The sequence below is a fragment of the Poromitra crassiceps genome (assembly GCF_964638095.1).
Source record: "Poromitra crassiceps genome assembly, chromosome: 5".
NCBI lineage: Eukaryota > Metazoa > Chordata > Actinopteri > Beryciformes > Melamphaidae > Poromitra > Poromitra crassiceps.
Window position 1 is genome coordinate 36621122 of NC_139642.1, and position 27253 is coordinate 36648374.

The 27253-nt window shown below is 45.0% G+C and overlaps 1 protein-coding gene across 1 annotated transcript in view; it reads left to right on the forward strand.

The window, feature by feature from the left end:
* Window positions 1–27253, forward strand: part of prx (periaxin) — a gene marked incomplete at both ends in the record, with an annotated part of 54293 nt that overhangs the window by 7995 nt on the left and 19045 nt on the right. Inside the window, 3 exons of the mRNA XM_083636638.1 lie at window positions 21862–21917; window positions 25023–25130; window positions 27088–27213. Of these exons, the coding sequence (XP_083492764.1) occupies window positions 21862–21917; window positions 25023–25130; window positions 27088–27213 (290 nt within the window). The remainder of the gene's footprint in view (window positions 1–21861; window positions 21918–25022; window positions 25131–27087; window positions 27214–27253) is intronic.

Genomic DNA, 27253 nt, shown 5'->3' on the forward strand with positions numbered 1-27253 from the left:
ACCAACAACAACAACAACAACAACAACAACAACAACAACAACAACAACAACAACAACAACAACAACAACAACAACAAGTGAGTGAGTGATGGAGCAGGGAGGAGAGCATCTGGGGAAAGACAATAAGTGAATGATAGAGGGATCAGACCTGAGAGAGTGAACTGGAGAAGAGAGGCTGAGATTTAAGCTGTCTGTCACCTGTGAACCACTGGAGGCAAGCTGAAACTGGGCATTAAGGTAGGCTGGATGGATGAGATTGAATAAAGTCTCCTCTCCTGATGGCACAGTCTGCTGGTTCCTCAGGGTGTTTATCGCTCTGCTCTGAAACGTCTTGGAGAAGTGCTGCAAGAGGTTTATGGTGCTGTGGTGATGGTGTGAGGAGGGTTTGGTTAGTGCAGAGAGGAAAGCAGGTGTTACCAGCCACGGTTGAGAGAAACTAACACAGTATCTTACTTTAGCAGCAGGAATATTAGTGCAGCATCAGTGGCCGTGACTTTGTTAGCATTACTTTGCGTTTATGTAATTTGGTGTTTTATCAGGCCAAGAAATTGTTTTGCTTGGTAAAATACTGCTTGACATTTGCCAAGAACAGGGACAGGGGAACTGGGGAGAGCTGTGCAGCATAGTTTATGTTGCAGTCTGCTGAGTCCACATTGCTGAGTTTTGAGAAGATAACAATAGCTCGCTGTTGAAATGCAAAGACAGTTTGAGTAAAACAGCCGCCGCTTGTGTTTATTCCAACATGCCAGCTGCTGGTTACAAACACTCGAGTATTCACTGAGCTTTATGGTATGTATTGGTAGTGTGGCATGCCACTAGGTCTGTGTTTAGAACAGTGTAATCAGACCCTGGGTCAGAAAAAACTTGCAAATGATTCATAGTATTTGTTTTAAACCTCATGATGGGCGGGGTTTGCTTGCCACATTGTCCAATGCAATGAATAACAGAAAGTATAGAACATGACACTTGAATTAATTAATAATATTATATTGAGAGCCAGGTCATGTTTGCTAGTAGCCTGATTCTCAGTGTTTGTTTTAATCTTGTTGGGATCAACGGGGTTTGTCACATGGGACAATAGAGAGTTTGGACAATCACAGGGAAGTTATGCGTACCTTTCTATGACAGGCAACCTAGGCTATCTGACACTGAATTGTCATGTAGTGGTAAGCCCCACCCCATCTGCTACTCCAATCAGGATCAAACACCATTTTATTTCCAAAACACCATGAGTCCCACAGGCTGGTTGTAACTTGTAATGATATCAGCCCTGCATTGGCTGCATGTATCAGGCAGCAGATCTGAGTTGCCGTGGCAGTAGGCGGTCTTGTAAATGGCTCCCGTCTTAATTTTACACCCCAGCGACAGCTGCACTGTGCCGGTCATAGGATCTGGACGCCCCCCCTGCAGCCTGGTATGCTGCCTAGGTGTGTGCAGACGCACTGAGGCTCTGCTAGCCAAAACACACCCTGCTGTATGACCGAGGATGGTGCAGATAACAAGCACATGTGGCACTGGGTTACATAAGGGTTGGTGATAAACGGCGATTTTTAAAATAAATTTTGATCTTTTCTTTTTATATATATATATATATATATATATATATATATATATATATATATATATATATATATATATATATATATATATATATATATATATAGTTATATATATATAGTTATAGTTATAGTTATAGTTATATATAGTTATATATATATATACTGTATATATATATATAGTTATAATATAAAAGTGGTTACAAAAGCATTCAGCCAACCTGACTTGAGTTTTGTAGCAACTTTGACAGTGGTTTTGATTTTTGCTAGAAATTCTATAGTTGGCTCCTGTGAGCAGCTTTATCGACCAGTTTAGGTGGACTGGGGTCCAGTTCCAGACAAGGTGGAATTTTTGAAGCTGCTTCCATGTGTCCAGCTGTTTCAGCAGTCTGCTGTCAAGAGGCTGCTACTCTGTCCACTCCAATCCTGCTTCTTATTTTACTCTGATGAAAGTAGTGAAGGTTTATAAAATCCAATCTTGAATTCAAACATTCTCAACGGTATTGAAGTAGGACTGACAACAATCCATTATCCTGACAACAGTAAAACTGATGGGCAACAATCCCAGCCAGGGCAAGCAGAAAACCAGAGTACCTTTTTGCATTGATATCTGTCTGTACAGTTTTAATTGATTTCTGTTCTCCACCTTGTTCTAGAAACAAGGTGTGTGTGTGTGTGTGTGTGTGTGTGTGTGTGTGTGTGTGTGTGTGTGTGTGTGTGTGTGTGTGTGTGTGTGTGTGTGTGTGTGTGTGTGTGTGTGTGTGTGTGTGTGTGTGTGTGTGTGTGTGTGTGTGTGTGTGTGTGCGTGCGTGTCTCCAGTGTCAGTGTGCACATAGCAGCTACTGTCAGACCCACAGATCAAGTCAATGGTGAACTCTGAAATAGAGTAGCTTCTTACTACAACATGAAGACCACCAAGGGGTCAAATGTCCAACATTCTTTGACTATCCTAACCCTGTACTTTGCTGTATGTTATCTGGTGCTGCATTTATATTATGATCCATTGTAAATGTGAAATCACGTTTATTTGTATAGCCGTAATTCACAAGCATGTCTCAGATCACTTTACAGAGAATGTGCAATAAACAGAATTGAACTTATTCCTTTATGGATCATATAATGACGTTAGGGCAGTGGTTCCCAACCTTTTTTTGTCATAGGTACCCCTTGAGCTGTTGCCATGCCAATAGTACGCCCTCACTCGTTCTTTGCGCTGCAGATAAAACACTGTGGCTGTAGCCTAAATCCATACAAATTATATTTTTCACTGAACTGCTGGTGTTTGGGCTTGGCCTCTTTTTTCTTTTGTCATCGGGCTCCCCTAGACCTGAATCTGGAGCGACAGCAATTGGATGTTTGAGCCATTTATCCATCCATCATCTACTGTAGCTAGTTTATGACTTGGCATTTTTTCAATCATTTTTGAAATAAATTGTAATCCCACATCTTTCCAAGTACCCCCTGCAAGCAGCTCAAGTACCCCTAGGGGTACACGTACCCCTGATTGGGAATCACTGGGTTAGGGTATAGACAGTCTGTGTTTTCTTGTTCTGTTCTCTCTCTTCTCTTCTCCCTCTCTTCTTCCTGCCGGCTGGCCTGTGTACAGAAGCCCAGCTCCTGCGCTCATGTCTCTCGCGCGTCTGTCCTGTCTACAAGCAGAAGACTAGCTCACCGAAAGATTTTGTGAAATATGGCTGAATATTTTTCTGATAACGAGGATATGGACGATATGGGTAGAAAACGGGAAGAAAACTGTCTATTTACATGGAGTAACAGCACGCTGCCATCTGGCCCCGATGCAGCACCATTCAAGGACTGGCTTGGACACTATTTCGCTCACAACAACGCCTAGGAGGCTCAAAATCGCACCGGAGAACACTGGGTGAGTCGTCTAATAATTAATGTGAGGAGAGGGCTCCAGGTTCAAATAAACTGAAATTCTCCTTTAACCTGAACTGCCAAGCAACCAAAGAATCTAGCAGCTCATCTACAGCCTAACCTAACCTACCGGCCTCCCTCAGCCTTACCCCTTCATGCCTCATCCCAGGCCCCCTGTTGGTCACGGGATATACAGCATGGCCAATCCGTGCGGGCAGGTCAATCAATATCCTTTAACCAGGTAACAGTCTTATAGAGATTAAAAATCCGACCAGGTCATGGCATGCCAAGGTCAGCTAGATGCACACAAGGAACAAACTTTCCCAATACAGTACCTATCTTAGTAGGAAAAAAAGGGAAGAAAACTTGAGGGCAGATGAAAATGGAGAAGTTTGCACCACAACTATTAGATGTCATGTCTAGATAGTGACACCTTCAAACACATCATGATTGGGAGAATAAATATAGGTTTTGAGTCTGATTTGAAGATTTCGAAGGAACCGGCTTCCATAACTGAGAGAGATAGCTGGTTCCAGAGATGTGGAGCATGATATAAGAAATGAGATTTTGGAAACTTTTGGGGATTTTTAGAAACTTTTTAGAAGTCAGCTAAGTTCTAATAAGCTCCATGGCTTATTAGAGTTACTTTTGATCTGTTTGTCCATCTGTTAGTGCGCGCTTTTGGTATTGATGTATCATGAGATGGTAGCAGCCAAATCCCACTTAGATCCAGCTGGCCTTGTTTAAATAGGGTCCAGTAAGTGGACACTGCACTAATACTGTGGGTAGAGACTGTCACACGGATCACACGTCTGAGTCTGATGCTGTAAATAACGTTTTAGGTGGCAAAGCCTTGTGGCATTGTGGCATTCTGGACCCTCTATGAATCATAATCACTGTTATTTTGAGGTATGTTTTCTTGGAATAAAAAAGGCAATCCCTAGCTTGTAATTTGTGTTAGTATCTGTGAGCTGAAAGTAGATGAGGGCAGGAATGAAATAATGAATGGCAACAGTTTCCTGGCGACAGTCTTCTCGGGTGGTGGTGGTGGTGGTGATGGTGGTGTGTGTGTGTGTGTGTGTGTGTGTGTGTTGGGGGGGAGTTAAGTTTAGACCAGGAAGCAGGGTCAAGAGTTGATTGGGCGGCTCGGGAGGAAGCTGAGGAGTCCCAACGAGGAAACGCTGCCTGGCGTAGGAGGAGGGCAAACTTCCCCTAGCGCACACAGGGAGCTGAGAGGATATTTCAGGAAGGACAAATCATGTAATCAGAAGACAAGAGGATACATGTTATTGTACATAATTCTTGATAGTCGAGACAAAACATGTCCTACATGCAGAGAAACGTGTTCTTCATGTTAAAAGTTGAAAAATTAAGAAGGATAATTTTACTTAGAAAGTTACATCTGAAGGAAATGTGCATCCTCATAACATGTTTAATAATGTTTCGATATGAGAGGACTATGCAGCCTACTTTTGTTTTAGCCCTTTTGTTTGAGCCTCAAAGTTTGAAGTCTTTATTCCCGGAGATGTATTGAGAGATGTATTGAGAGATGTATTGAGATATGTATTGAGAGATGTATTGAGAGATGTAGTTCATAGTGGAGAATTGTTATTCTCTAGAGGGCAGAGCTGTTTGTCTCTTATCAGATACATCTCTGTTTCCTGTTTACATGGAGGCATTTCCGGCCCGGAGGCTCATGCCTGCGGGTGTGGCTGGTTTCTCCCTGTGAGGTCTCAGATGAGCAGGAGGCACACTGGGATCATCTCACTAATCTTGGACGGTTTTGACATTATGCCATTTGATGGATGCTTTTATCCAAAGTAGCTCACAGTAGGCTACCATCAGTTCCTAAATGTTGAGCAGGGGCGGCTCCAGTGGGAACCGAACCTCTCTAACTGTTACGTACGTCCCCTTTCTTTTACTTCCTCTTCACTTTCTTTACTTTCCTATTGGTGAAGGCATTTGGTTTCATATATATTATGAGTGGCGGCTGTATGGAATGTATTGAGGATTATGTATTTGTCCCTTTAACTCTCCTTGGGACTTTAAGAAGATGATGTCATGCCCTGGAGAGTGGCACAGGTGCTGTGCATTACAGAGACAATAAAGATGGCGTCTAGCCAAGCACAAGCAGATGCTACAGGTGGCCTAGCAGTGAGACCAGCAGAAGCTGCAGAACACCTGTGAGGTGAGGTGAAAGGGGAGAGCCAGGCTAAGTACTGGACTTCCAGGTACCAACCTGACTTTGAGCAGGAGAGCTCCGTTAGATGGGAGTGGGCGCTTCACTTCGCCCAGCCAGTTACTCGGAGCCGACTGCCGTAGTCATTGGAGAGTTCTGAGGACTTCAGGGAGCGTTGTGCAGAAGACCGACGGAGACCCGAAGGAGGACCTTCTCCATTCACCCACCTCCTCACACTGAACAGTTCCAGGTCGAGCGGGCTGGCCGTGTCCGGAGTGACACAACGCCGGTGCTGGCCCAGATTGAGGTCTGACGGGAGGCCATCCACACGCGTTGTTTTGGACCATCTGGTAGGCCGCCAACTTTCATTAATAATATAAGGAAACCAAATGCCTATTTCTTGCTTCTTTCTTCTTCCTTGCTTGCGTATTCTTGTTGAGGGAATTAGCTGTATGACTACATAGCTTGATATCATTTCTGATCACACTAAAATACACGTCCGCTAAGAGATTGCGAGCCAATTGTGTAATATTTCTAACTATCATACCATCTAGCAATCTCCCGCGTTCGTAACATGGGCGCTTGTCCGGGGATGACTTAAAATAAACACTGAGAATATTGTGTCTTTGTGAAACAACCGGGACAGTGAGAAAAAAAAAAAAACTTTAACTAAACCCTGTTTTAGTCACGGTTTGGTTTGGGGGCTCTGAGCTAACGAAACAAGCTAATGATAGCATTTGGGAAGCTAACAAAGCAAGCATGTATTTATAATTCACTTGTAATTTTGCAATAGTTTAACGAGTTACAGCCTGGCGTGCTATTTGGGGGGAAAGGCAAGAGTGAGTTGGATTCAGCTCGGGAAGTCGGATGTGACTAGGTTTATATCACGGCTACGAGGATTAGCGACTCGACGCCATAAACATTTCCCCGCATATAGCCGTTTGGGAGTGTAAATAAAACTAAGAGCTAGTTTGAGTGAGGTGATAGTACATCACACTGTGTGGCAGTACATTTCTATCAATAGTAGTTATAGTAAACAAAACGTTTGCGTAGCCTGCGGAGCGCAGTGTGGCATTTTGACGTAGCGTGTGATTTTGGCGTTGATTTTCTTGCGTAACGTTGTTGTGAATACGGCTGTGTTTACAATTTGGAGGTAAATTTTGTGGCGCTGTAACTTTGTGTGCATAGCCTAATTTTTCTTTTCAGTAGCTGGTTGACTGTGGCGTGTGTAGTCATGCCGGAGTTCGATGTGAATATATTTTGTGGCAGCGAATTTGGACGTGCTGAGTTGCGTAGGCTAAGAAAGGAAAATCTAATTGAAGTTGCTGAGTATCATGAGTGCCCCGTTGCTGGGGGGATGAAAAAGCTAGACATTGAAGCCATGCTTATTGAGAAGCTAGAACTGCCGGACTTGGTAGAACTAAAAAGGGCAGAACAAAGAGAGAGAGACGCTTTCGAGAAAGAAAAAATAAAAGAAAAGGCTGAAGCTCAAATGAGGGACATTGAGTATGCTAAAATAACGTTAGCGGAGGCTCAGTCTAAGGAAAAAGTAAATGCTATGCAACGTCAACAAGAGACGCCTTTTGACATGGCCAGTGCTTTAAGGTTCAGACCTCGATTTAACCCTGATGATGTGGGATCATTCTTTCAAGCTTTTGAGAAAATAGCTAGGGAGTTGGAATGGCCGCTAGAGAAATGGGCTATCCTCGTTCAGACAGCACTAGTGGGGAAAGCACAGGAGGCATATGCCGCGTTGGACGGCAATGACAGCCGAGACTATGATCTGGTGCGAAAAGTAGTCTTGGAGGCATACGAACTCGTACCAGAAGCCTACCGACAAAAGTTCAGGTCTTTAAGGCGTGAACCAGGTGGGACTTTCTTAGATCTGGCCAGACAGCAGGAAGCGGTGTTTGAGCGATGGTTAACCACCACCGACACCTTTAACTATAAAACATTACGAGAGCTAATGCTAGTGGAGCAATTCAAAAATAGCATCCCTCGACAGCTTGAAGTGTATCTTAATGAGTTACCTTGCTGTGAAGTCAGGAAACTCGCCATAGCTGCAGATTCCTATGAATTAATCCATAAAGAGGTGCAGGGGAGGGGTAGGTTTAACCGACCTGAAGGGAGGCTGACCGTAACATCTGCCCGGCCTGTGGAGGCAGCCCCAGACCAGTGGTACTCTCCCCCTGCTCAGTCTTATGGATCAGGAAGGCGGCATGAAAAGCCACAGGAGAAGCGATACTATAACTCATACGATAAACGACCCGATAAGTCATATAATAAATCTTATGATAAATCACATTTCCCCAGAGATGAGGTTATTTGTCACTACTGTAAAAAGCCTGGGCACGTGATCAGTGACTGTCTTAGTCGTAAGCGAAAAGAGGGAGCGGGGAAAGCAGTTGGCGTGATTAGCGCTCCCGCTCCGGCTGCTCTCTATGAAAAGGATGGGTCAAACCCACCGTCTGATCCCATAAGCACAGGCTTGGAGGGTTTTGTATCGGAGGGAACCATCTCCGCTACGCTTAGTGGGGAAAAAGTCCCGATACAAATTTTGAGGGACACTGGAGCCACGCAGTCTCTATTGCTTGAGGGAGTCCTCGATTTAACGCCAGCCAATAATTTACACACTTCCACCCCGATACAGGGTGTAGGAGGCGGTTTTGTGAGTGCCCCTAGGTATCGCGTTTATCTAAAATCTAATCTCGTAAATGGACCGGTGGAGGTAGCCATGATCTCTTCTGCGTCTTTACCCATGACAGGAATAGCCCTTGTACTGGGAAATGATCTAGCTGGCACGAAGGTCTGTGTGACGCCTGTTATGAGGGAAACCCCTTATGAAGCTCCAGAGACGGTAGCTTTAGAAAAAGCGTATCCGGAAGTGTTCACCACATGCGTAGTGACGCGAGCACAGGCTCGTGCGACTCTTAAGGAAGATACTGGTGAGCCGGCTGAACCAGATGAAGGCGCGGGTGGCAGTTTTCTTACAAAACTAGCTGAGGTGCCTCAGAGCTCTCAGTTTTCGCGTGACGTCTTAATTCAGGAACAGAAAACGGATCCGTCTGTGGCTGGATTACGTCGATCTGCCGGTAGTCTAAAGGACCTAGAGGATGAGGCCGTGGGGTTTTTTCTTCAGGAGGGCGTCCTGCTGAGGAAGTGGCGGTCTCGTGACCTCCCTGCGGACGAGCCAGGTGCTACGGTCACACAAATAGTGTTGCCGGAAAGTTTCAGAAAAGAAGTACTGCGTCTAGCGCATGAGGTATCCATGGCGGGTCATTTAGGTACTAGCAAAACACAACAGAAAATATGGAGACATTTCTATTGGCCGAAACTGCGAGCAGATGTCGTTTTGTATTGTCGTAGCTGTCATGTCTGTCAGGTCGTCGGAAAGCCTAATCAGACCGTCCCAGTTGCTCCTCTCTGTCCCCTACCTGTCGTGGAGGAACCTTTCTCGCGAGTCTTAATAGACTGTGTGGGCCCGTTACCTAAAACAAAAAAAGGAAGTGAATATCTCTTAACAATAATGGACGTCGCTACTAGATTCCCAGAAGCAGTACCGCTGCGATCAATAAAAACTAAGGTCATAGTAGAAGCGCTGCTGCATTTCTTTTCACGGGTAGGTTTACCACGCGAAATTCAGCATGATCGCGGGTCTAATTTCACGTCCGGTGTATTTCAGGAGGTAATGCATGAGTTGGGGATAAAGCAAGTTATGTCCACAGCTTACCATCCTCAATCACAAGGGGCGATTGAAAGGTACCATCAAACCTTAAAATCCATGATTAAGACGTATTGCGTCAGTTATGAAAATGACTGGGATGTGGCGATGCCATTTTTGTTGTTTGCTATAAGGGACTCGGTAAATGAAGCTACAGGTTTTAGTCCGTTTGAACTCGTCTTTGGGCACCAAGTGAGAGGGCCGCTAAAAATGGCCAAGGAGCAGCTCCTACAGTCGGCTGTACAGCCTGAGGCTGCCGATGGGGTTCTGCAGTATGTAGCTACCTTTAAGGATCGTCTGCATACGGCTTGTGAGGTGGCCAGGAGCAACCTAACGGCCGCTAAAGAAAGGATGAAGGCCCAATACGATAAAAAGAGCGTACGACGTACCTTTAGGCCAGGTGAACGGGTCCTGGTATTGCTGCCTATGGGTGGACCTAAGTTGGGGGTAAAGTTCTATGGACCATATGTAGTTCAAAAGAAAGTTAGTGAGTGCAACTATGTGGTGGAGACACCAGACCGTCGACTAAAGTCACGCTTGTGCCACATCAATCTCTTAAAGCCTTATCATGATCGGGACGCTCCCGCTGTGGTGTGTATGGCCGCTCAAACTCCGGTAGATGAGGAGAGTGGGGATGATGAGGTTGAGTTCCGTGAGCCAGTGACAGCTAGGTTTAGGAATACGGAGGCGTTGGCTAATCTTAGAGAGTCTCTAGCGCACCTGCCCCCGGAACAAATGGAGGAGGTGGTGCGTTTAGTCGAACAAAATAAAGAGCTTTTTAGTGACACTCCTGGTCTGACCACATTAATAACCCACGATGTGGACATTGGGGCGTCAACACCGATAAAACAACATCCGTATCGGATAAGTCCGCATAAATGGGCTCAGATCAGGCCTGAATTAAGTTATATGCTAGAGATTGGAGCTATTGAGCCAGGAACGAGTGAGTGGAGTTCCCCTTTGGTTCTTGTCCCTAAACCAGATCGTACAGTGCGACTTTGTGTCGACTACCGAAAAGTGAACACTGTGACAAAAACCGATGCATATCCGATACCGAGGCTTGAGGATTGCATAGATAAAATAGGTCAGGCTCAGTACGTATCTAAATTCGATCTCTTAAAAGGGTACTGGCAGGTCCCTCTGACCGAGAGGGCCAAAGACGTGTCAGCATTTGTGACCCCTGAGTCTCTGTATCGGTGTAAGGTTCTTCCGTTCGGAATGAAAAACGCACCCGCAACTTTTCAGAGATTAATGAACATGGTGACTGGTGGATTGCAGAATACTGTGGTCTACTTGGATGACGTGGTGTGTTATAGTTCTTCATGGTCTGATCACATGGAACACATCAGGCAGCTCTTTGACCGTCTTAAACAAGCTGGCTTGGTGATTAATTTGCCAAAGTCTGATTTTGGGAAGGGGCAGGTCACATATTTAGGGCACCACGTAGGCCAAGGTTCTGTGAGCCCAAGGACTGCCAAAGTGCAGGCCATATTAGAGATGCCAGTCCCGAACACGAAACGGAAGCTCATGCGCCTGTTGGGCATGTGTGGGTTTTATAGACGGTTTGTGGATAATTTTGCTGCTGTAACATCGCCACTCACAGACCTGTTAAGACGGGGAGTCAAATTTCGGTGGTCAATGGCATGTGATGCTGCACTGGAAGGGGTGAAGTCGATCCTCGCTAGCGAGCCGGTGCTGGCAGCGCCAAATTTTGATTTACCATTCAAACTTGCAGTCGATGCGTGTGACGTCGGCATAGGGGCCGTGTTGCTGCAGACCGATGTGTCTGGAGTGGACAGGCCTATTGCCTACTTCTCCAAAAAGCTAAATCGTCATCAGAGGCGCTATTCGACTATCGAAAAGGAGGCCCTAGCCCTAGTCTGTCCAACACTTTGAGGTGTACGTTTCTAGTGCTGGAGGCGACCTTGTCGTTCTGACTGATCATAACCCACTCACCTTTTTAGCGAGGTTCAAGACATCTAGTCAGAGGGTATTTCGTTGGAGCCTGATCCTGCAGCCTTATAATATAACCGTAGTGCACCTACCAGGAAAGGATAATGTCATTGCAGACACAGTGTCAAGAATCGGATGAGCCTGTTGAGAAGGGCTAGAGGAAAATTCTAAAGTGCATTCTTGAAGATGCGCATATCGTAAGGGAGTTAGGAGTCTGACATAATGACCTATTAATAATCCTTAGATGCTGGTTGTCAGTCACTACTCCAGGATGGTTAGGTGTGCAGTGCCACCAGATTTTACCATTAATAGATATTTTTGGAAGATGGGAAAAATGAAAGAGGAAAAAACAAAAAAAAAAAGGTGAACGTTTAGATGTTACAGTTGGACGAAAAACCCACGCAGGAAATTAGTTCCCTGGGGGGTTTTCGTGCTTTGGGGGGGGAGATGTTACGTACGTCCCCTTTCTTTTACTTCCTCTTCACTTTCTTTACTTTCCTATTGGTGAAGGCATTTGGTTTCATATATATTATGAGTGGCGGCTGTATGGAATGTATTGAGGATTATGTATTTGTCCCTTTAACTCTCCTTGGGACTTTAAGAAGATGATGTCATGCCCTGGAGAGTGGCACAGGTGCTGTGCATTACAGAGACAATAAAGATGGCGTCTAGCCAAGCACAAGCAGATGCTACAGGTGGCCTAGCAGTGAGACCAGCAGAAGCTGCAGAACACCTGTGAGGTGAGGTGAAAGGGGAGAGCCAGGCTAAGTACTGGACTTCCAGGTACCAACCTGACTTTGAGCAGGAGAGCTCCGTTAGATGGGAGTGGGCGCTTCACTTCGCCCAGCCAGTTACTCGGAGCCGACTGCCGTAGTCATTGGAGAGTTCTGAGGACTTCAGGGAGCGTTGTGCAGAAGACCGACGGAGACCCGAAGGAGGACCTTCTCCATTCACCCACCTCCTCACACTGAACAGTTCCAGGTCGAGCCGGCTGGCCGTGTCCGGAGTGACACAACGCCGGTGCTGGCCCAGATTGAGGTCCGACGGGAGGCCATCCACACGCGTTGTTTTGGACCATCTGGTAGGCCGCCAACTTTCATTAATAATATAAGGAAACCAAATGCCTATTTCTTGCTTCTTTCTTCTTCCTTGCTTGCGTATTCTTGTTGAGGGAATTAGCTGTATGACTACATAGCTTGATATCATTTCTGATCACACTAAAATACACGTCCGCTAAGAGATTGCGAGCCAATTGTGTAATATTTCTAACTATCATACCATCTAGCAATCTCCCGCGTTCGTAACACTAACCCTCGGCAGTGATGGTGCCTTGCTCGATCCGTTGACTCTCCCTTTCTCCCTGAAGAGTAAAAGTACAACATTTGCAAACCCAATAGCAGCTATGTACCCCATTCCCTGGTGGCTATTCTGAACTTGCGTCACACTTGGGATGGGAAACTCGACCTGGAAGATTGACATATCAACCTTGTGTTACTTCATCACATATGCAAGGACTTAAAATAGACCTCATAGTTATCAAATTCAAAATGACTGCTGTGGGAATAGCCGAGCATATGAGCAAGACAGTGACCAGACGTCCCAGTTTGGGTATTCCAAGTCCTGGCAAATATTCTGTAAAACACTAAAATGTCCCGGTTTTCAACTTTCACTATACCAAATTATCCTGGTTTTCACCACAATTAAAATAATAATAAGCATACTTGTTTTCAGTGGTTACATAGCCATGTATCATGTTCTGTCCCACTCATTATTACCTAACCCAATCAAAAAACAAACAATGCACCATGGGTCTGAATTCAACAATGATTTGTCTGTATGTGTGTCAATCAATCAATGTGTCATCGTCAAGGCTGTTGCCAGACTATGACGCTTGTGACTCTGTCTGCCAGAATCTGTCAGTATGGTAACGCTTAGCTGCCCTGCTGAAGAGAACGTCAGTCTTTTCAGACCTCCAGAAGGCTTTCTCTTTTCTGATGCTCTGTCCATGGTGCTGAAAGGTGCAGTCACTAGGTGTGCAAATTATCTATGCTGTGTGCATAAGCGCATACATCAGTGTGGGGGTTTGAAAATGTGGTCAAGGCTCATTTATTGCTCAGTCATTGATGACTGATCACGATAAGAAGGGAAAGTAGGACGTGAATAAACGCTTGTGGGATCCAAAAATCTGACAGTCCTTTGATGTTTTAGACATATCTGGGTGAGGGCAGTCCTGGGATTTGGATGGCAGTTGTAGTCTTACTCTGTTTCACATCTTTAAAGATGATATCCTATCCCCAGGCCATTCTTCGTTTCATCACAACCACTATACTGTGTGTGACAGCCTCTTTTGAACCCACATGCTGGCAGAGATCCAGCTCGTGCAAATAGTGAAAACTTATTCTGCCTGTCTGTCTCAAGGGCTAGCTATAAACCCAAGGCAACAGAGGAGAAGAGAGGAGAGGAGAGAACAGGAGAGGGGAGGAGAGAAGGAGAGAGGTGAGGAAAGGAGAGGAAAGAACAGGAGAGGGGAGGAGAGGAGAGGAGAGGAGAGAGGAGAGGACTATAAACTATAGAGAAAAGAAAAACATATTGTACCACCACATTTGTTCCACCATGTTTGTGTATGTGTTTGTGCATGTGTTGTTTGTGGACGGGCATGCATTATGTTTGTTACCGCCGCCAACACAGATGGATGGGGGGGGGGGGGGGGGGGGGTATGTTTTCACCCCACACCGTCTGCTTGTTTGTCTGCTAGCAGTAGCAGGATATCTCAAACAGTTCTGAAGGGATTTGAACAAAACTTAGTGGAAAAGTTGGCCATGGGGCAAGGAAGAACTGATTCATCCTATTTCATACAAATTGACCAAAGAGGGGCATGGACTGGCTTCTCACTAAAAGGCATGTCCAATATGGACAGATTCACTAGCAGATGGAAGGAGAGGCAAACCATCCATTACTGGCCAAAGCAAACAACATCAGGTCACTGGAGAGATAATTTCCAGTAGAGAGAACCGCCCTGCTAATGCTTCCAAAACTTGATCCAGTGGCAGAAGGGCAGGAGTCAGGACTAATAGAAACTGAACAGATATAGAGCTGATTGGCCATGTGTTGTTGTGATAATCATCTAAAATATTTACAAGTGGCAAAAATTTGAACTGGCAGACCTCCTATTTCATGTCCAGTCATTAAAATGTGAGCATCTTCTGATGTGAAACAAGTTGGCAATGTGCCGTGCCATGCCGTGCTATGGAAGAAATTATAAACTTTTTGTGGAACTGGTATTGACAATTGCAGAGTGTGGAAGACATACGCTGACATTCTACAAGTGACTTTGATACTTTGATAGTTCCAGTTTGGTTCTTAAAAGCAGATGTTTGTCGGGGTGTGTTACAGGCTGTCTGGTGTTAACAATAAGAAGGGTGTCTTAGAGCTGACCATAATGACATCTGCTGTCTCCCCTTTGGTCTCATCACCATCCTTAACCAAACTTTGATTTGCCTAAACCTAACCTTAATCAAAGTTAGCTAACCTTTTCATGTGAGACACACGTGAAAATACAGAAATTTGTCCAAATCCTCCTACTGTGGCGACGGAACATAATATTTGTGTCCACAGCACGTGGTCTGCAGTTCACATTTTGTGCACATTTCATGGAATTTTAGACTATGTTAGAGTTAATGCATGCGCACATTAGACCGGACCTGGAGGGTTAGATGCCTTGCTCAAGGGCACCTGGATGGCTGATAGGTGGCCCTGTGATGTGTCTGGATACCTCTGTTGCCACTACTGCCCTGTGCTGAGCTACAGCAGCAGCAGCAGCAGCAGCAGCCTTGTGGCACTGAGCCTGCAGTAATCCTTCTCAGAGTCAGGCCTGAGCCTATTAGAGATGGACACGGTAATGATGTTATGGTTGGATGGCTGAGACTCAAGCATCAGGTGTCCATCCAAAGAAAACACACAGACATATGCCCTTTATGAAGCTGATTCTATTTCTTTGACATAACAGGCCTACATGGCAGTAGAGATGCAGCAGAAAGGATGTGGGAGGCTGAGGATGGGAGTTTGTGATTTATATGTGGATGAATGTATTATGGACAGGTATCAAAGAAAGTAGGTACTCTTGCTCCTGGCTAACGTTATCTGCTTTCATAGGAATACACACAAAACAAACAAACAAACATACACACATACATATACAGCGTTGTGTAGGTGGTACTTGCAGCAACCCATGTTAAGGGCTTGCCCAGGGGTGGATACGAACCGCTAACCACTGCACCAAGAGAGCTAGCTCCCTTGGTGGAGCTGATTAACGTGCCTTTATACTGGGGGAGTGAGTTTAACTCTCGGGACTCACGAGGAATCGGCGCTGATTCACTTCGGTTACACACGCACGCACAAATACCACTCCACTTCTGCACAGTTGGTGGCAGTGTGCCTGCAATGCGTAATGTGCATACTTTGGATCTGATTTAAGGTTAAATGCTAAACATATAAATTATATGGTTATTAAAGCATTTGGTCATGTTTAAATAAGAAAAATCTTGAAAATGAAAACTTCACGCACAGTAGAAAACGCCACGCCATGCTGAAGCCACGCTGGGCCATGCCAACGCCACGCCGAACCGATAGATTCAGCTTCTGTTCTATTTTCCAAGCGTGCTGCGCGCTGATGCCGAGCTGCCAGGCACGCAGTCAATGCAATTTGTGAGGTTTGGGAGGGGCCGGAGCAGCAGCTCCGAGCCCAGCGCTGAGGAAAAGAGACTGTTTGTGGTGTGACCGGTTAAGCGTCAGATCAGCTTAAGCCTGCCTCAAGCTTCAGTTCTGCATGGCTTTGGCGTTTGGTGTGTTTGGACAGTAAGCCTTTGTGGTACGCATTCTACCAGATGAGCCCCCAACTCAAACGGTGTCTTCACATTGTGCTGAATCTGTCTGTTCAGCTCGGACCTCACTAACCCTCCGGTGTCTTGTACAGTACTTCATTATCACATCTATCTAGCAGAGGAAAATTCCTCCTGCTCCTGTTAGACATGTGAAAGGCTGACAGGCCCGACCGGCTCGTTAAAAAGGCTGACAGCCCCGACCCACTCGTTAAAAAGGACTTTCTGCTTCATTCTCTCATCTTAAAATGCCAAGCTCATCATGAGAGCAATCAGCCATGAGGTACTGGCTGTACTGAGACTCTGTGCTGAAATGAAGATTGCATTTTATTCCCTGTCTTGGATCAAATTAGTGGAGTGTTCCAATTGGTTGTTGGCCGATTATTCAATTTCACTCTGTTTCATGAAAATAATTTGTGACGTAATTTGTTTGGAAGTTTGCTGATTTCTTTCTTGGCTTTGCTTGTGGTTTTTACTCTGTTGTTTATTTTGTGCTCGGTACAAACAGAGCACCTCAATACGATCTGGACTCTATGTTCGTCAGCACTGGCTGTCTGTGGATGTATAGTAGTAGGCTATATGCACAGGATTAGCTCCAATGAGATGCTAGATGGCATTGAGATTCAATGTGCAGGCATGGACGTTTACTTTACTGTTGTGTCTATGCCACTGCAGGACAGTACTTCTTCTCCTGCTTCTTTCGGCTGCCTGCATGTCCTCCCTCACCGCATTCATAAACCTCCTCTTTGGCCTCCCTCTTTTCCTCTTACCTGGGAGCTCCATCTTTAGCATTCTTCTACCGACATAACCAGCATCTCTCCTCTGCACGTGCAAACCATCTCAATCTGGCCTCTCTCACTTTCTCTCCAAACCATCCAACATGAGCTGTCCCTCCAATGTACTCATTTTAATCCTGTCCATCCTCGTCACTCCTAAAGAAAATCTTAGCATCTTCAACTCTGCCACCTCCAGCTCCGCCTCCTCTCTCTTCGTCAGTGCCACCGCCTCCAAAACACACAACGTAGTGGGTCTCACCACCCTCTTGTAAAACTTCCCTTTCACTTTTGCTGATAGCCTTCTGTCACAAATCACTCCTGACAATAGTCTAGGCCTATCGACCCCAAGTGTGTGTGTGTGTGTGTGTGTGTGTGGGTGTGTGTGTGTGTGTGTGTGTGTGTGTGTGTGTGTGTGTGTGTGTGTGTGTGTGTGTGTGTGTGTGTGTGTGAAGGTGCACAAGGTACTTTTATCACTGTGTTTTTATAACTTATTAGGTTACTGTGACAGGAAACTCTCTTCTCTTTAGCCTTTGCCCCTCTGGCCCTAGTCCCTACTCATTAGCAGTAGAACTAGCCAGCTATCTAGTAGAACAACAATGTTAATGCCATAGTCTATATGTGGTTACCTGACCAGATACCATGTTAGCTAACAAGCTGACATTATCTAAACACACATTTGACATCACACACAATTGGCTATTTACAGCTATTGTTATCCAGATGCTGAGGACTACCAATATGGTTGCCAGAGGGTGCATGACATCATCTGAAAGCCATCATAGCTCCACATTCAGAAGGGTACGGTTCCATATTGCGCAGGTCAGTCAGCAGGCCTGTAGAGGCATGCAGATGTGAGTCTATATTAAGACTGGATTGGGAGGTATGTCAAATCTCCTCCTCTTTATCCCTCTCCACCCATGCCTCTGCCTTCCCTCCATTCCTCTGCTCAGTCCAGGGAGTGCCACGACGTCCACCTGCTGCTGTCTCACAGAGCTGCAGTTTAAAGCGCTCAGCTGAAAACACCCTAACTCTGATTTTGACTGATATCTGTGTTATACAAATTAAAACATTCCATCGTCCTCTATAAGTGCCAGAAGTTTTATAACCCCGGAGCTCATAAAATCTTTTCAAAACCTTTGTAATATTTCAAAAATGCATGTTTGTCATTGGAAATCTAACACCGTTTTACCTTCATCTATCTATCTATCTATCTATCTATCTATCTATCTATCTATCTATCTATCTATCTATCTATCTATCTATCTATCTAGGGAGCATGTGGGCAATATGTTTCTCTGTTTCTGTTTGTTAAAATTTTTGTCCATCTACACACACACACACACACACACACACACACACAATCAGTGATGATGTCATCAGTGATATCATAAGATGCGAAGTTGTGACATCATCAGTGATGTCATTCATCAGTGATGTCGTAAGAGCAGTGAGCCCGCACAGCGTTCGAGCTGCAGGGCGATCTCGGCTGTGGCATTGTAACTTAATCAGTGATGTCATAAGAGCAATGTGATGTCATCAGCGATGCAAAGTTGTGACATCATCAGTGATCATCAGTGATGTCATAAGAGCAAGTGAGCCCACACAGCGGTAGAGCTGCGAGCTGCAGGGCCAGCTCGACGAGCTGCAGGGCGGCAGCGAGCCCGCGCGCGAGATGCCTTACTAAAAAGTTGACATTTTGAAGACTGTTGCAGTTTATTGTCACTGCTACCATCTGCTTTACTTTAGTGAAACATGGTAACTGCTAGGCTACTACTATTACTTCTACACTGAGTGCCACTCACAGACTGTTGGTACAGCAATGTGGCACCTGCTGCTGCACCTGATACTGTGAGCTTTGTGTCAGTCAGTCACTCAAAACAACAATATGTGAAATGAGTGTGAAAGACTGATCTCAACACGGCAAGCTGAACATCTCTATCTGAAGAGTTGGTGGCCAAAATTATATTTATACATTTTGGGAGGAAAACTCATTAGCTGAAGTTTTTCAGTATCTCAGAAGACTTGCAAAAGTAGCATGGTTTGGTAATCACATTTTTCAGATGGTGGATATTTAATTTTTTTTTTTTTTTTTTTTAATGAGCACAGCATTGAGGCAATTTTGATGAGTGAGTGTACAGTTCAAAATCACAACATTTCTGAATACAGCTTATATAATAACCACAAAGAACGTTTTAGTACTAAAATGTCAGTCTTCTTGAATAATGCTTACTATCACTCAACAAGTCTATGCCAAGTGTTAGCATGGAGTACCAGAGGGAATGATCTACCGGCGTACATGGATGATTGGTCTCCATAATCTCATCATCACTAAACGGTTAAATTGACCAACGGGCCCAAAATGTGGTGTGTTCTTTTAATGACTGTCGCTGTTCCTGTGTGACTGGAAGAGGATGGCAGGGCGCGGGTGAATGTGTGTTATGTGTTTCTGTGACCCGCCAGATACCAGATACCCTCCAACCCACCCGTACCCATACAGGCATGGCATGGCAACCACGCTGACACTCTATACTTCACACACACACACACACACACACACACACACACACACACACACACGGGTAAATGCACTAAATGCACACACATACAAATATACACGCACATAGATTGACAAATGCACACACACCCACACACAGATGGACTTTCTCACACACATACACACACACACACCTAAGCCAAGGCAGTAAAAAAGTGATCACATGGAGGTAGGACTGTAAGGAATGGCGTTGCTGGAGGCCACAGTGGACAGACAGTCAAGTGTCAAAGAGTCAGTTCCCAAACTAGCATCGCTATGCTGCTGATGGACTGACCGGTAAACGCATGGGGGAAAGGTTTATACATACACACTGTATGTCTATAAATTACGACTACTCACTTACTACTTACAATACCAAAGCAAAGAAGAAGCAACGCCAAGCACTGTCACAGAGCAACAGTCACTGAGTTACCAGTGTCAGCACACTTTAACTGCTGTGTCACAACTTTTGCATAATTAGATTAAGCAGGACGCACAAACCCCGTCTTTATTTGTCACAAACACCATCAATGCATGGACAGACGGCGACCAGGACACACACACGCACACACACACACACACACACACACACACACACGAACGCATGCCTCAGAGGCGCCGTGAAATTTGTCCTCCGTGTTTGACTCATCCTGGCTCGTCCTTCCTCCACACGTCAGGCCAGGAGCGGTGGGCAGCCTGCAGCGTCCAGTTTGTCAGCTCTCTAAGTGAAATAGTTCCCTATTTATCTCCTGGAAATACTTAACTGTTATAATCTTAGTGTCATCCAGGTTGGGAATTTTGTATTTTTAGGAGTAAGGCCATTTGGCTTTCGGCGTCGCAGAGTTTTTTAGGGCACAAGGCCACATGCGAGGGCACAAAGGCCATTGCTCTATTGACATTGTGAAGAGCGATTTTTCTGAAATGTGTGTTAAAATGAGCCAATTACACATCTTTGCATAGGGCAGGCTACATTAAACTGAGACCACTGATGCTTTTAAAGCAACCTACAGTGGCAGGCTGGTAGCAGGGCACTGCCAAGGTGGCCTTAGGGATCTCGGGGCATCACGGCCAAAGGGAGGGGCAACAGAGGCCATGGCCTCATGGTCTCCGTGTAATTCCCACCCTGGTGCCATCTGCACATGCCCTTTTGTGGCGACGTTGAAACGGAATTTCAGCTTCCAGAGCACATCTGGTGAAAGTATCGAACATTTCTCAAATTCAATGTTGAATTTAATCTTTCGCAGCAATATCAAAATAGTATAATTGTGGTTATCGTGGCAATGTTCATACTGTCATTGGTGGTTTGGGGCCTGTCAGCACCACTAGTACCACTTGTTTCCTGAAAGAAGCTGGGCAAATGCTTTGCTGATTAGGGCTTGGATGCTGGAGCAGAAGCCCGACCAAGAGCGTGGAATCTCAAGACCGTCGCTGTGAAGGCCTCGGGCTGACGGCCGTGTCACAGAGACGCTGACGGGCCTGTCACTGAGTCAGATGCTTTGAATCCATATGCATAAGCCTGACATGGACACCTGATGCTGAGCATTCTAATGTACTGTCACATGATGCTGGCCTGTCTTGATGGCACGACAGGGTGCGTCCAGAGGTGTGGTGAAGAAGCATGCCTCTATAGAGGTCACATCTTCCCTTACTGGTCTGGGATCAAATCCTGACAGAACCTTCTCCACCTTCATCTCAGCCTTTCAGCTGTCTCCATAAAGAAACTACAGACATGGCGACCCCTTGCATGTAACAAATCAGTTAAAATAATAATAATTGTTATTATAGTCATTATAATAAATCACCTTTTTCTGAGTCAGTTTGAAAATGTTGGAAATGCAGTGGTGAGATGCAGCATATGCCAAAATCAGATCTGAGATATCACAGGTAACCCCCCCCCCCCCCCCCCCACCCCCCAAGCCAATCACTGTAATTTTGTGTGAAAGCAGTTATGCATGATTTTGAACAAATGGGTGGACGGACGGACGGACGGATGGATGGATGGAGGGATGGATGGATGGATGGATGGAGGGATGGAGGGAAGTTAAAAACAAACTAATCCAATGGACAAGGTTGGAGTAGCATCTGCCATTTCAGTTCTTACTTTATGCTTTTCCTTTTGTATAGCAGGCTATTTATGGACAGACCTTAGTTTAATTGAATCCTTGGTGATGTGTTCTATCTGCAGGGTTAATCTGCTTCAGCCAGTTCAGGAAATTGCTTTTTCACATTTTCAAATTGCTATTCTCTCTAAATAAATCTGTCAGAGAAGGCTATTATATCTGGTATATGAAAGTTTCCATTATTGGAGTCGCAATTTAATTGAACTGAAAGTTAATTAGCAACCAAGTCATTGTACTCTAATAATCAGAATACACTTTTTTGTTACAGACTCTGACAGAGACCAAGAGGACAGCCATGTTTTCAGCCAGACCAGAGAACCAGCCGTGAGTAAACAGAATAATAATGCATATTAACACGCTAACACTAATACAGGCCTACTGTTATTATTTAGAGTAGAACTGCAATGCAAAGTGTGAAAACATATAAAACATTGAACATGAGAGGCCTTTAAAAACATTAAGCTGACAAACTCTGACCACAAATTATATCAGAACCAATATTAACAAGCTATCTTGTTTTTTCAATCCCCTTAAAATGCACCACACTGTCTGTCTGGCCATCACCCTCTAATGAAACACAGTGCTTTAGCTCTGATGCAGTATTACCCAGGCCAGCAGGCACTTTAGCTCAGTGAAGTGCTTCTTTTATGTGATTATTATGGTGTGATGACTGAAATGAATGTTGACAGTTGTGGCTGTCTGCTGCGCTGCTCAACGAATTGCTTAATTGAGGACGTTAATCTGTTTAAATGAAGTGTATTATTACATGTGACACTCTATAAAGAGAGTTGTGTGTTATTTTTAGTTTGTGTAGCCTACATAACGTAATAAGATGATCATACGCAGGATACTAAATCATTCTAGCTTCTTGCTTCAGTGTTCTGCTGCTGAATGCATCTTACCTGCTGTGTGTATTTCACCAGGTTTGGGCATAAGGGGGGGATGCACTGGAACTTTCAGGTGTGTTTTGAAATGCACTCTGGAAGCATGAGAGAAGGTCATCACTGCCCATGTGCTTATATTACTGAGATTATTAATGATACAAAGTGGGTTGATTACCAGTAAAGCCATCCTTTAAGTCTGTCTTACTGTGATTATGTGCTATAACTCTGACTAGCATTACTGCATGCTAGTGCAGGGTAATTGGCACTAACATCATCACAGTATGTACATGTACTCCCATTATTAAATGAGTTGAATCATATTTTAGTGTGCATTGATGAGGCAAAGATAATTAACAAAATGAATAAGCTCCACCAATATTTGACTGTAAACTAAACTAGTAGCATGATCAGTTGATCAGATGTATGGACAAAATCTAAATACTATACAGTCTAGAGACAGTCTACTAGTTAGACTCTGAACCACACCGTACAACAGTAGCCTGCTAAAAACATCCTGATAATGTGATCTCACATTCTGTTTCACTCTGTATCACTCTGGACTCCACAGTGATGATTTCAGTGGGCGGGAGTACTTGCCTTGACAGACAACTCCTTCAGCCAATCAGCGACGCCAAATGCAATCCAAATCCACTCGGAAGAATGGCGAAAACGTCTTTTTTGCTGAGAAAATCCGCTGATGCATACTATACTTGTTTAATTGCTATTGAGTCTATTTCGGCAATAACTGCACTTATGGCTGTGTTTAACGTTAACATTACCGCTCGTTGCTTCGGGAGCCGTCATACTGTTTTGCCAGAGGCATCCATGATTGGCCAGTTACGTTGTCAACTACGAGGCAGGTCCCTGATTGGCCCATGCACTTTGTAACTTCTGGAAATGGCTGGGGGCGGGGCTGGGGATGGGCTGGAGGCCAGACTGACCTGCAGAACAAAACATAATGTGAGATCAGGTGATCATGTTGGTTTACCAGGCTAGTGCAGCAGAGCAGGGAGCAGGAAATAATGGATAAGTCACCCATGCTGTGCTGTAGTGACATGCAGGTGCTGGTGCTGCTGATGCTTCAGGTCTGCCATCTGCAAATGATGTGAGTTTTCACTTCCAGTGCATTTGGGTCTCAGTCACATGACAACAGCTATGATTTATTACTATACTGTTCTGCATAGCCTGGGCTGCAGCCATACAAAGCACACATGAGCTCCAGATGATTTGATCTGTGTTATGATGAAACAGCATAAAAAAGTATTATTATTGTAGCCAAAATGTATATTACATCTTAGGAATTTAGCATGTCACAATCATGACAAGCAACCGATAGTAACCCACTGAGTGAGCATAGCTGAGATCTCAACGCTCCATCTCTACTCCAACTCTCATATAACTCAGGATCTTGTTTTAACAATGCATAGCCCAGTTTGAGACCAATCATTACATATTCAAACAATACATAAACAGCTGTAAATATCATAAGTATGCACCAGAGAAGTCCACTCCATCGACTGAATTCAATTTGAATATTGGGGAAGGGGGGGGGGGCTCTTTTTGCAGCGATGATTTTATTTTGCAGGTGAATAAATCAGACACAATCGCTATCCACAGGGAAGGAGGAGCCGAGCCTCTGGTCTGCTGTCAGAGCGCTTCACGTGCAGCTAAACCCACAGCTTCTCCAGCCTTTTATAACCTTTATTAATACAGCGGAGACTGAGCTTCATACTCACACTGTCAAACATAACATGCTACTGAGCAGCTCCACTGGAGCAGCTGGGGGTTAAGTGAAAGTCTGACATTAAAATTCAAGCTGGAGTTTTATGCAAACATTTCTTGAAGTCAGAGTTCCTCCTGAGGCAGAAATAATCTCACTGAATGAGTTAGGGGAGAGGGAAGAGAGGGGGAGTTAATATCAAGCCTAGCATATTTTCTAATAATTGGAAAGAGACAATATAGCCGCATTAAAATGGCGTTGCGGGCATCAGTCCTTTGTGCGGCCGCCCCGGGTTCAAATCCGACCTGTGGCCGTGGTCCTTTGCCGCATGTCATCCCCTCTCTCTCCCCCCACCTTTCCTGTCTGCCTGTACTGTCCTATCAAATAAAGGCGCCCCCAAATAAAGGCACCCCCAATTTACCTTTCAAGTTCAAACTAGCCATAGCATACTAGCCTAAAGCTATTTAGCTAGCGGCTGACCTTCCAACATCACGAATGGCATTATCATGAATGAATGAATGGAGAGAGAGAGAGAAAATCCCCATTACCATATATTCTAGATTTTGATTTTGATTTTGATTTTGATTTGCCTTTCCCATTCATGTTTACAAAAAATAAATGGTGGTTGTTTGGCTTTGACCACTGAGGTTTAACTCAACCAATCAGACTATTTCTGCCTTCAGAGCAGCTCTGCCTCTGAGAAATGTTTAAAAGCATAAGATGTCCCAGTCCCAGGCTGGTGCCTCCTCGTGCTCAGGACACCACACACCCTGGTTGAAGCTCTGTCTCACAGCTTCTGAATGTCCCCCTCTCCTGTGTGGACAGGTAAAAGACAAGAGGCGGTCACCCCCCTCTGACAGACCCCCCTCCGCCCCCCACAGCAACCCCCACCACAGCGGCTGTGCAGACGAACAGGAGAGCCCCGAGAGAGTGGTGAGACACACGCACACACGCGCACGCACACACACACACACACACACACAGTCTGTATCTGTATCTTCACTATGGAGGCCAGCCAAGGACACGCATTGCAAAGCACCATGCATAAAGGCTAATAGCTAAGTTAACCATACCTGCGGAGAAGTCTCACTTCGGTCTCACCAGTCACACTTAGATCTTTCTCCTGAATGGTTTACATGTCCCACAAGTGAAGAGGGAGGTAGCAAGTTTAACAAGTTTGCAAAAAAGAAGAAAAAAAGCCTGTTTTTCTTCAATCTTGAAAAGTTTATATTTTGGAGATACAAGGAACAGTGTAGTATACCTATCTGGATGATCCGTGTGAATCTGTGTTGTGATTTGGATACAGTAGATAGAGGAAAGCACCACTGATATTGCCCTCATGACCCTGGAAGCACAGACACATACAGGTGTAGGCCTACACACTGGAACCTAATGTATAATGTTGACATTTTTATGAGCAACATTATTACTTGGATATATTTAGAATGAGAAATACAGTGTTATGATTGCAGCCACCAGGCCCATGCAGACCGGATCACACCAGTCCTGGCCTGATCTGCTGAGGTCATGCACCCCACCCCACCCCAACTCCCACGCCCCAAAACACACAAACACGCATGCACGTACGCGTGTACACACACACACACACACACACACACACACACACACACACACACACACACACACACACGCACACACACACGCACACACACACACACACACACACACACACACAAACAGCCGTTCATTTGTCCCAGCTCAGCAGGTGGCTGGCAGCTGGATGCAAGGTTGATAACAAAAGACATCTGACCACGGCAAATCTGAAAGCACGCACAGGTGGCGGACTCAGACCTGCTGTAAAGACTTCAGCCTGCATTCATAGACCGAAAAGTCACATGTTAGCACTTCCTCCTCGAACCGTGGTTGCCACAAGCTGGTCCCACCCACTGTTTTGAATGAGGAATGACATGTTGCTAACAACGTTGCTATTTTGAGCATGGCTGGTTATTGGAAGGGGTAACTGCGCCCTATAGTTTTGGCTGAAATGCTTCTAGCCTGGAAATTCCAGAAATGCCTCGAGCAAGTGGGAAAAAAGGATTGATTTGTGAGGTGGGTTAAGACACGCCCACTCACTCCTGACTCCTCCATGCGTGCTGACAACATACACATACAGACAAGTGAGACCTGACAAGCACAGAGAGAGAGAGAGAGAGAGAGAGAGAGAGAGAGAGAGAGAGAGAGAGAGAGAGAGAGAGAGAGAGAGAGAGAGCGGTCAAGTCAGCTCCAGAATGAAAGTTAAAGTTGAGCTGAACCCAAAAATGACTTTTATTTTATTTTAGTTCAAATACCTGGGTATGCAGTGCACCTATTTAATAATGTATGCCAAAAAATTCACAAAAATCTAATTTCTTTAGTTTTTCACACTTTTTCACATCAAAAGTTCATTTTTCAAGATTTAATTCATAACAGTAATCTACAGTTTGCTGACGTCACCTAGTGACTCAAGACAGGTTCAGCACCATGGAGAGCTCCAGAGTGGAGGACCCCACAGGTGCTCCTGAATGGAGGAGCCCACAGCTCACCATAGTTGTAATCAGCTACTGAAGTGGAGTATGAAAAGCCTCTGGTGAGAGAGAGGAGAGGCTGCATGCCAACTCTGTGAGCGAGGCCTGACTAAATGGCCAGTCACACAGGGGGAGGTATTCTGCTAGTTACATTAATGGATCATTTATTAAGTTGTTACAGTAGCAGTTGTAGTATCAATTGCACACCTTTAAATGATAATAAATTCCAACAAAAACGTATTATCCCAATCAAACACAGCCCATGTCAGATAGAAAGTTACATTTATTTGAATTTCTATCATTTTGCATCATGACATCCACCTACAGAGTGCATCATCTCTCTGTGTGTTGCCTGTGTGGTGCAGGTGCAGAAGGAGAAGCTCCATGCGGAGCTGAAGCAGGTGCTGAGTCAGAAGAGAAGCCATCTGAGAGAGTCCACCTGCCAACTGGCCCAGCCAGAGATGGACTCATCCACAGAGGAGCAGACAGGGGTGAGCAGGGCATACTCCCACATGAAACCAGTGATCTGCG